We start from the raw sequence: 12,294 nt of genomic DNA, 5'->3' as shown, positions 1-12,294 counted from the left end.
GATTTAGGGCTCTGCTACTACTGGACAGGATGAGGAAGGCCTTTCTAATAGCTTTTTGTATAGCTGTGGAAAAGAAGTAGTTTCAGCTTTTGATAGAAAAGATAAACAATAAGGACTGGTGTGGAGTTTGGATTGTTTCAGAGCAGCAGGATCAAATTTGGGTTAAAGAAAAGAGCTGTTCTGTAAATGCACTAATGAATAAATCTCTCTAAAAAAACCCCTAGTTTTTTCTGTTTTCTTTTTAAGCTACCAATCTAGGAAGAAGAGAAGAGGCCTGCTGGATCAGACCAAAGGCCCATCTAGTCCAGTATCCTGTTCTCACAGTGCCAACAAATGCTATAAAGAAACATACTGCCTATGACAGTGGAAGTAGAACACAGCCATTATAGCTAGTCAGCGGGGGTCGGAGATCTGGAGAAGTATATGGACAGCATCTGATGAGATTTCAGAAAAGGAATGAACAGAACTTCCTGAAAGTGGGAGAAGGTAGGTTTCAGTGTCCTTCATAATCCCCACTCACTTTTTTCAGGTCTTTGCCAAACTATGCTCTTTGAAAAAATGGCTCATAGAACTGTAAAAAATGGCCAAATGAATGGATATCAGTAATATGGATATCACCATATGACCCCAAATGAACAAAACTATTTGGGGAACAAAGAACCGTTTTCCTTAATTCTCAGCAAACATGAAAGTCCGCTTTATACAATGCATGTATGCCATACATACCTCTCTTTTGGAAGCTAGTAAGTGCCTGAGCTGGGCTGCACCTTCCTTGTGCCTCTGAGAGTGTCGTCTGTACCAGCGCTGTATCATCACAGCAGCCAAGTTGACCTGGTTAATGAACCTGAATGGGTAGAAAGAAGTTAACAAAAAGTGAGATGGTTTTCCAACCACAAATGGAAACCCTGCCATGAAGCAGGCAGAGACACACACAGAGAGAGATGCCATGCTGAAAGAGTGGCTCTTGCTTATATAGCTCCTGTTTAGAAAGAGCCCCCTCACCTTTTTTCTTCTTCTTAGAAAACAATATAAAGTCCAACGCTCAGTTCAGAGGGATATATTTTAGACGAACGTGAAAGGAAATCAGGCCCCAGAACTATTTTATTAGAGCCGATAAAATGTGACAGGACTGACCTATCAGCTGGAAATCATCAAACACACCTGTTAAAGCTGCTAAGCAGCAAGATATTATGTACCCTTCTCTGAACTACCATGAGGCTTCCTCTCATCCTTCTGCATAACTTCCCAACATCTCCTCTGGTTATCTCTTTTGTTGCCAGTGAATTCACGCTTACCGCTCAGCCTCCTCCTCCGATACTTCCTGCCTCCTGAGGGGGTTACTGCTACTGCTGTTATTATTGTTCCGAGCCAGGATATTGCTGCTGGAAAAGTTTTTCTGGGACTTCATGTAGCTGCTACTCTCGGTGTCTTCATTGGAAGTGGCTTTGATAATGTTACTAAGAAAACAAGACAAGAACACTTCAGTCAGAAGCATCTTCTGTATTGCTCAACGGGTTGTTAGCATGCCATACTACCCAGTGATGGACACGTGTCTATTTTCCAGAGTGTATTGATACTGTGTTTTTCTCAGGGATACTGTCCTTGGTAGACTGCCTTGGGAAAGAAAATGCTCCTCACCCACTAACATAATACATTATTCACCCCTCTTTAATGACATTTTGCAAGTGTCAAGTAAGTCCTGCAAAATCACTCCTGCATTTTCATCTACGACAACACTTGAACTGGTCAAGGGATGAGCACCAAACATGCAGTTGGGAGGGGAACGGTTTTAAAGGAAGAAAAACCTTAGAATTTGGCGTAGAATGAGGGAAGCTCCTTTTGCTCATATACAGCCCAGGTGTGCGGATCATGAGTCTCTGGACTAACATGAATATGAGGGCTCTTAGAAACAACTGCAGTCTAATTTTTCCTAGCAAGGAAGCTTAAAAATAAAAGATTCAGGAGCAAGTATGCTTTCATTCCCACAGCTGTGCACGTGTATCTATCTACGCCTCTCTTGTTGAAAACACTACTCCCCCAATGGCTTGCCCATACTTGAAGTGTTGGGCAGGCTGCCACAGTTAGGCCTTCCCTGGCCCCTTCCAACCAACCTATGGTGCCCACTGGAAGGATGGCTGTGAAAGGACTTACTTGAGGGAGGTTGTGGCCTGGTTGGAGCTCTTGGGCGCAGCTGCCTTGTCCGCAGTGGAGTAGTTATTATGCACCATGGTGGTTACACAGTTGCCCATTGCACCTTTGTTACTCCTCGTAGGAAAGAAGGGCAATATGTTAGCATATTGAAGGCTGTGGGCCAACATGTGCAGACTTCAATCACAAACCTTTAGGACAAGGGTGGCTAACCCACCACCCTCTAGATATTGTTAGATTCCAACTCCCATTAGAGTCAGCCAACGTGACCAATGGTCAGGGATGGTGTAAGCTGTTCTCCAACAACATCTCAGGGGCCACAGGAAAACCATTAACTGCTTAGACAGGGTTCAAAAGAAAATAGGGAAAAAATCATAATGGGGGAAAATATCTGAAACAGGCTTCCCAGGTCTTCACCTGGAAAAAAGTGTCAAGGCACCAGGCTGCAGTGCTGTCACTGTGTTTGTTGCCCTGTGACTTCACTGGTACTTCATAAATTGTCTCTCCTGTCCTCTTGGGAGCAAAATATTGCTTCCCACAACAGGTGGAAGAGGAGACTGAATGAAGGAATCAGTGGAGTGGACATGCGGTGACTGCACCCTCTCAGTGAGTTTTCAAAGGGAAAGGCACTATTACCAGGCGAAGACCTGGCAACCCTAATTTGGAATGTGAGAGCCCTAAGTACAGGCTAAAGGAATGAGGCCACATGAAAGCACACTGAAGCGCAGTAGTGCTGTTCAACAACAATGAAAGCAAAAACGAAGTGGAAATAATTGTTTTGGCTCAACCCTATTTTAGATTACAACCTGTAGCTAAAAAGAGACTGCTGTTCCTTTTCACATGGTTGTCTCCAGACCCTACTCCATTAATACCCATGGACCAGAAATAATACAGCACCCATCTTCAGCAAAAATAGTGATAGCACAAATCCCACCAGTCAAATTTCAGCTAGACCTGGTTGCCTTTCTTACCTGTTATTTGCAGTGAAGTTGGCTGCAAGTGGCACATAGATTTCTTTCTTCCTCATGCCTGCAGGGGCCTCTTGAGTGCTGGATGGGACAGGAAATGTTCTGGGCTGCTCATCCTGCACAACATAACCAGAAATACGCATGAAGGGAAATCACTGTCATTGTATGTGGCAAGTCCTCTCCTGATACTTTTATTCTAACTCATGCAGAGAATCCATCTCAGTCCCACCGTGATTCTCACTGATACCAAAGCCTGCTGGGAGACAAACTCTAGTGGTGGTAAGTTTGTGCTGTGCTGAATGTCCCAGGATGGGCCTAATAAACTTCCAAACCGGGAGTGAGAGTCAGGGGCACTGATTCTGTGTACCCAGTGTTAAAAAGCTACACAAGAGCTTTCAACCCCTCAGCTAATGACTGCTAATCCAAATTCCATACCAGGAGCCAAAGTCATTAGCACAGATTACACAATACAAAAGTATGGTAGTAGTACCATAACCCCCTACTTACTTACTTACTTACTTACTTACTTACTTACTTATCTATCTATCTTATTTATTGGCTGTCCCATAACCTGAATTCTCCAGTAACACTTCCTTTGAACACCTTTTTGCCCCTACTTCCTAGTTCCAAGTATAGCACTGTAGTGCTAGACAGAAGCTGCTGCTTGGATACAACAGAAGAGCATCCCTTTCTCCATATCTTACTCTTAATGCTGCACTAGCATTTAGTGTCAGTGGGGAGATAGCCTGTCCTCTTGTCATGACCAGGGATGGCTGTAGCCTTGTGGCAGGGGGCAGCCTTTCCACTGCTTGTTTTTTAAGGAGAAAGCTATATCCCTGTGCTGGAGAGCACAGCACTCCTCAACAGCTGCCTATGCAAGCATATTCTACGCTGTACTCACCCCAGCAACAAGAACGACAGCTGAATGGGGGAAACACACTGACATTTGAAGGGTGGGAAAATGTCCCCCGCCGCCGATGCATTAGCTAAGCAAAAGGCTTAGATCCTTTGTGACAAAATGTTTAACTGGAAAGGCTCCAGATGCCTTTGCATCTGGAATGCTTTCTGGAGCTATCTGTGTTAGCATAAGAAGGCAAATGGAACAAATCTTAGGATTCCATTGATCTGAAGCTCCTCTGGCACTTGAACTTCCTGTTATGACCTTGCCCTTACCAGGATGTTCCATGTTGTTTTCTTTTCCGGGGAGACTTTACTCAGACTTGCTAGTTTCTTTCTTCCACCTGAGCTGCTTTCAAACAAAGTCAGGAAGTCTCCGTGCTGCTCCACACTGCTGAGAAGCAAAATCACATGATTACTCAGAAATCTTAGGAGTTTGGTCCATTTCCAGAAGCTGTCCACTCAGCCTGCTGAGCAAAAGGAGAACTCGTTCTCCCCCATAAATTACTACCAAGTGTCCAGGAGTAATTACAGATTGGTTTCAGTACCTTCAAGTAAATGAAATGTATAGAAAGGACAAAGAAAGAGGATTTGCAGAAGGGGGATCCGAATTCGAAAAAATTCTACTGGGAAGCAACAAAAAAAATGATATCCAAAATATCCAAAATCTTATTAGAATGGGAAACTAAAGATGGGCTAGTAAAGGCCACGATGATACACTAATATAATATTGAGTTATCAGCATAGGAAAAATTATGGAATAGGGCAATAAATTTCTTGGCATGGAAGTGTTCAAGACAGAAGGGTCTCTGATGCATATGTGGTGGCACTGTAAATATGCAAAAAAATTCTGAGAGATGGTATCTGAGGAACTGAAAAAAAAATTTAAGCTCATTTTTCCGAAGAAACCAGAAGACTTCTTGCTAGCAATAATAGGTGCAGAGATACTAAAGAAAGTAAAAAATGTATTTCTGCATGCAACAGCAGCTGCAAGATTAGTGTATGTAAAATATTGGAAAGAAAAGATATCTCCCACGAAAGAACAATGGTTGCATAAATTAACTGAATTTGCAAGTATGGTGGCCAAAATAAGAAACTGGGATGAAAAGAAAACAAGAAACGAGTGGGATTGTCTCGGAGAATATTTGAAAAAAGATGGTATTAAGGTAAACTTTCAAGCGGGGATAAATTTATGATCTGCAGAAGAAAGGATAAGCGAACTGAAGCGAACTGAAGTGAAAATAGGATGGAATAATCAAAGGACAAGTAGCAAACCAAAGAAAATGTAGGGTGTCAAGGAAGGTTAGATTGGGAAGTAGAAAAAAAAACTTTGATGAGATGACATATGTATGCAAATATGCACTGGAAAACACATAAATAAAAATTAACTTTAAAAAACACACACCCTACTCCTCATTCTGGGGTAAACCCTCAAGAAGAAAAATAAACCAACTTCCCCAAAGAGTTCTGAAAGACATGCATGAGTGAATTAGTTTCTGCAAAATATTGCATTTCAGTAAGAAATTTATTTAGGGCTCACCTAAAGGCACGGTTCACACGCTGGTTAACCTGAGTCGTGCTATTGGATCTTCGTAAATTGTTCATAGCTCTGGAAGTGCCAAGCCCTGCATCTTCCTGAGAGAAAAAGACACACATCAACAATGCTGAATACTTAGGGGTTGACTACCACTTGGATGGCTTTGAAACAAAAGCTTCCTCTTGCATAGATAGAGTGCCCCATCTGCAGCCATCCCAAGATAAAGAAGGTAAGCCCTACAGGTGATACATTAGTAATGCCCCTGGAAGGCAGCTTGAAGGATGCATTCAGGGCTGCTGCCTTGTTACTGGATGTTCCAGTGTGTGTTTCTGGTTTTTTAATGTATATTCATATTAAAAATTATACCAGTACTCATAAGAAAAAAGGATAAGCACATTTTTATATACCGTCAAAAATTCCATCTCATGTATGATTATTTTTTCCTATGACAATTGTAACAATATTCAGTCTCAAGAAGTAGATACAGTCTAATTGTAAAATTCATTTTATTTTGCAAAGTACAGGATGAATTGAGTCTTTAAAGTTACCTTGCCCATATGATATACAAGGGGTGGGGCTGGGGATTGATGGAAAACAACCAGTCCATGTAAAGTGCTTTGAAAAATAATAATAATTGAACAGAATTTTCTGTGCATTTAATGGTGTTGTGTGATTGCTCTGTAAACATATCCCATATGCATGATTCTGTACGCAACAATCAAGAGGTCTGTGAAATTACAATTGAGCAATGCAGCCGGGGGTTAAGTTATTGCGTAATTCATGAGACTCAGTGGAAGTTACCTTTAGTGATAACTGTAGGCCACTTTGTCATTTAGAACCAGGAACTGTTGTCATCTTAGACCCAATGATAATGCAAACTGATTAGATGGGCATATGAATGTACTGATCCTTGATCTTTCCATACTCTCTAAAAGTTGCTAGTTATCATAATGCAATCTTATTGAAAAAACAACTCCTCCAAATCCTCAATATTGTGACTGTTTCTGTCCAAATGATATGCTTCCTTTTGTTTACTACAAAATCTGTGCTTTCTATGCTCAATTTAATTTTTTTCTACTTTTTAAATTGCAAAATCTTACATGCATTTTGTATTGTTAAAGCAGTAATGTAGGTTTAGGTTTGATAAGAAAGTATTGCATATATTTCACTTTTTCCTTTAAAAAAGCAAAGCAGCCCCCCCATGGCATCAGAATTTCTGAAATTTTTTACAGCTCTAGGGTGGTTTTTGTTAACTCTGGGCTAGAACCCCCTTGCGTTATACAAACACAACAATCTTACATGGGCTGCTCTTGTTGTGGACTCTACTAAACACAGAATAAAAGAATGCACAGCATAACCAGTTAAGCTCTGTGATTAAATGAAATATGTTTACCAGGAACATACTTAGAAGACAGAATAAACTTCCAAGGAGAGCAAATCTATTACCCCCACCCCCCAATACTCACTAGGATATTCCTCTTGGGCTTGTTTTCAGTAATGACGGAGATGGAGCGAGCAATGTGCTTGCCTGGAGATGCACTGCTTGGGCGCTGAAGCACTTGCATGGGCAGCCCTGTAAGACTGAGATCCACACCATTGGCACTGGCACCCTGGAAGGAAGAGCTGCTACCACGGGCACTCTTCATTGTGATATGGGAACGGAGGCCTGGAAGCAAAGGAAAGCACAAAGGTGAAGATGTTATGTTGGCTAGAGGAATTGCTTTCCACATTTCCTATTTTGACCTAAAGCACGGACGAAGGAATAGGGAAAACTCTTGTGAGTATGTTCATAGAACATCTGTCACTGGTCACCTGCAATATCACAGGCCAGCAAATGTCTGTGATGATCCTGTAACCATTATACACAGACCTCTCAATCTCAACAAACGCATTTACCTTGGCGGTGGCGGCGGGGAATTACTCATCATTTCCAAGCAACTTGATATGGAAGCCATGTGCTTCAAAACTGAAATTACCCAGTAATAGACACACTTGCTGAGTTGAACATCATCTGGATTGCATGCAACAATTTAGCAGCAGCTATGCATTCCTGATGCAAAAGCTGGTCCCTAAGTATCTAACGGCCAAACTAGAAGATACAGGGGAATCCATGCACAGTCTAGTGGATATGTTTTGTTTTTAAACCACTGAAAAAGAACATCAGATTAGCAGAACATCTCAATGTTTTCCCTGCCTGCCATTTTCTGCTTTCCTAACCATAGGATGAAAAATATACGGTCCTTGTAACTTTTTCCCTGCAGGAAGAACAACAGCTTGGGGAGGGTAATTTTGACTGACATGGGGCGTGAGGGAGAAATGTTATCTAAGTACTCCCTCTGCTGAAATTTGCAGCTTCCTGCCTATACTTTTCAGTAAACAAACACACAAAACAATAAAAAATATTAATGTTAGAACATGGTGTGTGTGCGCCAAAAAACTGCCCAGTTCTGCCCTGACATTACATCCTCCCATGCTGAACTGCCATTCTTGTTTTACAATAATATCTCCTGAGCAGCTCAACCTCTCGTAAGCAGTGTGGTGCAAGTAAGAGAAAAGTCATTACTTCATCACTTTCCCCCCCCTCACCCTTCCCAGTTGACAACATGTGATAAATGAACAGTTCCTGGCAATGCCAGACACATAAGAGTATATGGGCTTTCAGAAAAGGATAAGGTACAAGTGACTATGAGGCCAAGCTTAAGGATATGCATATGCATTATTCCACACTGGCCAGATTTTATTCATAAGAGCATTTATATGCCTGAACTTTGGCCCAAAGTGAGTCCCAGCAAACTAGTGCATAGAGGGGTACATAATTCTACCAGTTATAGCTTCCCATCCTCCAATCCTCTCCTAGTAAATTAATCTATTCTGATAAATGTTCTCATTTTATAACACACACACACACACACACACACACACACACACACTAGGTTAGCCTTACTTGATTTGTCTCTTAACAAAGAAACTGCCCATCCACACACCTATTTCCCTACAAGTGCTTTCAATTGCAAATACGTTGGCCCAGGAAAGATAAACACAAACCTCTCTATGGAAACCATAGACACACACCCCATTGATATGGGTGAAGCCAGCAACTAGGCAGCTCATAGCTATTTCATTAGAGAAACAGTGTTAAGATTCAAGGCAGCAAACATGACAGGATGAAACTGCTAAAGTGTGGTCAGGTTTGGTATCATTCAAGGCGAATGAAAAGCTTCATACAATCTGTTTAATTACACAGTTTCATTGTTTACTTTTCACTTTCATTTACCGGTGTCTTGAAAGTTCAATACTCCTGTCGTCTGTATGACAAATTTGGCACTAAAGTACCTGAATGAGGCAATTTCAACGATGCTCCTCATAGTGGTCAGCCGGATTTTAGGTATCACCCTATTTACCCAATAACAAAGAACTTATAGTGTTCCAGTGATGCATTCTTTTAACCTGGAAGCATTTCTTATGCTTACTAGAGTAAACATAGCAAATGCGGCAAAGAAAGGATTTAGAAGGGGTTGGGGCTTGAAACCTGGGCACCTAAAATGTAATTTTCCCCCAAGCCTGATGCTATTTACATTAGATATACCTGAACTACTGTATTTGCATAAGGCTGGTGCCTCTTCAAGAAGGCCGCTGTTTCCTAACAACACGAGTGAGCCTATATGAATCATGCACCCTGGAGTACACAAACATCTTGCGGCACGATGCATAGTGCTTAACACCAGATCTCACGCTGAAAATTCCAAAGGAGAGAAACTTCAGAGCAGCAGACTAGTCCCTAAAAGGCATGCCGGAGAGACAGGATCGGGAGCAACATTCACCTTTCTGATGCCTTCCCAAAATACTAGAAACGGGTTGGGGAAGAGTTGCTTGTTTCTCCAGAGAGGAAGGGAAAGGCATCCAAAACAAGTTCTAGCTCCTCCTCCTTGTCACAGTGCTTTTTTAACAGTTGCAAAGAAGCACCATCCCAAGATGCAAGCTTACAGGGCCAGGGGCTCTGCAAAAGCCTGGGGTTTGAAGCCAGCTCAGGCAGGACTCTGCAAAACAATGCAAACGTGCAGCAGCCTGCAGAGTGGCGGGGTTGGAGGCGGGGTAGAGAGAGGATGGCCACTGTCTGGCCCCCCTCTATATCACAAATGGCTCTCTCACACACACTTACCTCACGCAGGTACCCAAAAAACGAACCTCCTCCTTCTCGCTGGTGGTTCAGGTGATGATGGCGAGAGCCGCCGCCCCCCCCCGGCCCCGCTTCCACACAGGCTCTGTTGGGCTGAGAGGAAGGCCTAGCCTTAAACCGAGGGGGGTTTTCTATCTACACCTCTCCCCCCCAAAAAAATGGCCCCCGGAGGCGGCTGCTCCCCCCCACTTTCCGCCCCACTTTTATGATGTAGGGGCCTAGTCCTGCGCTGGGGTCATTCTCAGACGCAATGCCCGCTCATCCCCCGGGCCGCCCGCCTAGAGCATTATGGGAAATTCCCGCCCCCTGATGCTGAGGCTGCGACTCCAGTCCACGGCCCGGCAAAGAGAGCGAGGGAGACCAGCGGAAGACGTAGCGGCAGCCGCCGCCACCGTGAGACGCACACGCGAACTTAGTGCGAAGGGGAGGCCCGCCTCCGCTTTGCCACGGCATTGGCCAGAGTTTGGAGAGGCCCGGCTGCTTACCGGCTGGCCGACTTGTCCTTCTGCCGGCGCCGGGGCTAGGTTGAGGGCGCAAGAAAGGCGGCGGGCGGGAGACCCGCGAGGAGAGAGAGAGAGAGAGAGAGAGAGAGAGAGAGAGAGACGTTTGCGGGCTGTGGGGGGAGAAGCGTGTAGAGGAGAAGGAGGGGCTTGCACCACAAAGGCGACGACCCTCGACTTAGTCCTGCAACCAGATCAGGCACTTCCTCCCTGTTGGGTATTTTCCCCCTTCGCTCTTTCCAACGGGGGTCTCCCTCTGAACCCCGGTTGCAACTTCCAGGGCTCCCCCCGTTACCGTCTCTTGCCTGATCTTTTATTTCCCTTTTCTTCCCTCCCCCTCCCCTTTTATGAAGATTACCTGCTCTGAGACCCCACAGCTAATTCTCCTCTGGCCTCCTCGCTGGCCCAAGTAGGACCAATTCAGCCAGCTAGCCCTGGGGATTATCTAATGCTTATTTCCCCTAAATTGATTTCTGAATTTTGAATTTTATTGTTATTCATGCTTTTATACTGTATTTTATGCTGCTTTTACAATTAAGTGTTTTAAATTTGTTGTTAGCCGTCCTGGGCCCGGTTTTTGAACCGGGAAGGGTGGGGTATAAATAAAAAATTATTATTATTATTATTATTATTATTATTATTGCGAGATCCAAGCCCCACGCAGCATCCTTTTTCTTGCCTTAAAGCAACTGCTGCTCCTGAAGCCACCACCATGCGTGTTGCTAGTCAGCATCGTAGAAGCAATAATACTTTAAACCAGCGCTGGGAAGAGGAAGCCTGTTCCCACAACCAACAGCAGTATTTTTATTTATTTTTTCAGTACAGGCTGCTCATGCATATGGGGTTTGGGACCAAAACACCAGCGATCGCTGGCTTGCAATGCGATCCACATCCCTCCCCTCCCAGGGATTGTGTGGTTTGGGGCTAGGTCATCATAACCACATGGCTGAATCCATTTGAACGAATGAACGCATTCATGTCAACGAATTATGAAACTTAATTAAGTTGATCATATCCATCCTTTTTTTTGTCTCTGTAGCTGTTTTATATTTCATGGTGGACTGTTCTGGAAACGTATGGAGCTGGTCAAATAATTACCCAATCTCTTTTTCAAAGGTGATGGCAATGCATGCCCATTTAAGGCAGCATCATATGCTCAGCCAGCTTCTTGGTCCCCAAGTAATCTCAACACTATTGCAGCCATGCCTAAGAGACGAGGTGTGAAGGGTGCTTTTGGTAGCCTTGTTAGGCAGTGAGTAAGCTTGACTTCTAACTGCCAGTAAGGAATCAGCTGAAGGTAGGACCAGAATATCCACAAATGCTATGCTAATGCTCACAACGTGAAGTATTAAATGAGAAAGGATATTCAATGGCAGTATTGTGGGTGGATAAAAAGGTACAAAACCAGCCCAGCAAAGGATAGGATGCATGAACAGACATAATTTAACTGCTCTGAGTCATCCCTGAAATTAGCATCACTTCAGCTTAGTTCTCACTGTGGCGGCAACCCTTGGCTGGGGCTGCACCACTACAAGCTAGGGCTCACTTGACTGAATACTTTTCCATTAAAACAAACCCACCCTGCATTTAGAAAAGTAGCAAGTTGGGGAGTGGGAGGTAGGGAAATCTTAGTTACAGTTCTTTAGAATATCAATCCTAGGCATCTGTTTTACAAAATGTAAAATTTACGCATCTTGCCCCTGGCAAACCTTTGGATTGGAATCAGGTCCTTGGTGATGGGAACTCTGGATTCAATTATGTTGTCCCATGTTCAGATCAAAACTATATAACAGAATGCTCACATTGTTTAAATAAGCTTCCCTTACCCTGTATACTTCCAGTACCCCTGCTGCAACATCTATCAGTGCCTGTTCTAACAGCTATTTATCCTTATTCCAGAGCTACACATTACATAAGAATCTACATGCTTTTTATGCAAGGTGCACTTTGATGTTTGGAACAGCAAAAGAGTTTTTGTATTGTCATTTTTGCCTGCCAACAGGCACAGCTTATGCTTTATTCTTAACCCTGCTGGGTTAAAACAGCAGCAATCCTGTAAGAATTCTC

General features: G+C 43.4%; 1 protein-coding gene across 11 annotated transcripts in view; it reads right to left on the bottom strand.

Annotated features, from left to right (window-relative positions):
• The window catches only part of CEP131 (centrosomal protein 131), a 29,344-nt gene extending 19,044 nt beyond the window's left edge, over window positions 1-10,300 (bottom strand). For 6 of the 11 annotated variants that reach the window (XM_053375490.1, XM_053375499.1, XM_053375494.1 and 3 more), the window contains exons 1-9: window positions 9,238-9,275; window positions 9,137-9,183; window positions 7,017-7,216; window positions 5,554-5,648; window positions 4,290-4,407; window positions 3,120-3,232; window positions 2,152-2,265; window positions 1,296-1,457; window positions 727-844 (exon numbers count right to left, since the gene is read on the bottom strand). In XM_053375490.1, coding sequence (XP_053231465.1) covers window positions 727-844; window positions 1,296-1,457; window positions 2,152-2,265; window positions 3,120-3,232; window positions 4,290-4,407; window positions 5,554-5,648; window positions 7,017-7,216; window positions 9,137-9,183; window positions 9,238-9,260 — 990 coding nt within the window. In that variant the 5' untranslated portion in view covers window positions 9,261-9,275. Of the gene's footprint in view, window positions 1-726; window positions 845-1,295; window positions 1,458-2,151; window positions 2,266-3,119; window positions 3,233-4,289; window positions 4,408-5,553; window positions 5,649-7,016; window positions 7,217-9,136; window positions 9,184-9,237; window positions 9,276-9,709; window positions 10,149-10,212 lie in introns of those variants that run through there. The other 5 variants (XM_053375492.1, XM_053375491.1, XM_053375498.1 and 2 more) reach the window with 5 other exon arrangements.
• Window positions 10,301-12,294: the final 1,994 nt, after the last annotated feature.

This window comes from Podarcis raffonei, chromosome 2 (genome assembly GCF_027172205.1).
Source record: "Podarcis raffonei isolate rPodRaf1 chromosome 2, rPodRaf1.pri, whole genome shotgun sequence".
Classification (NCBI taxonomy): Eukaryota; Metazoa; Chordata; class Lepidosauria; order Squamata; family Lacertidae; genus Podarcis; species Podarcis raffonei.
Note: the sequence above shows the minus strand (reverse complement) of the source record. Positions and strands in the feature narration are given on the sequence as shown.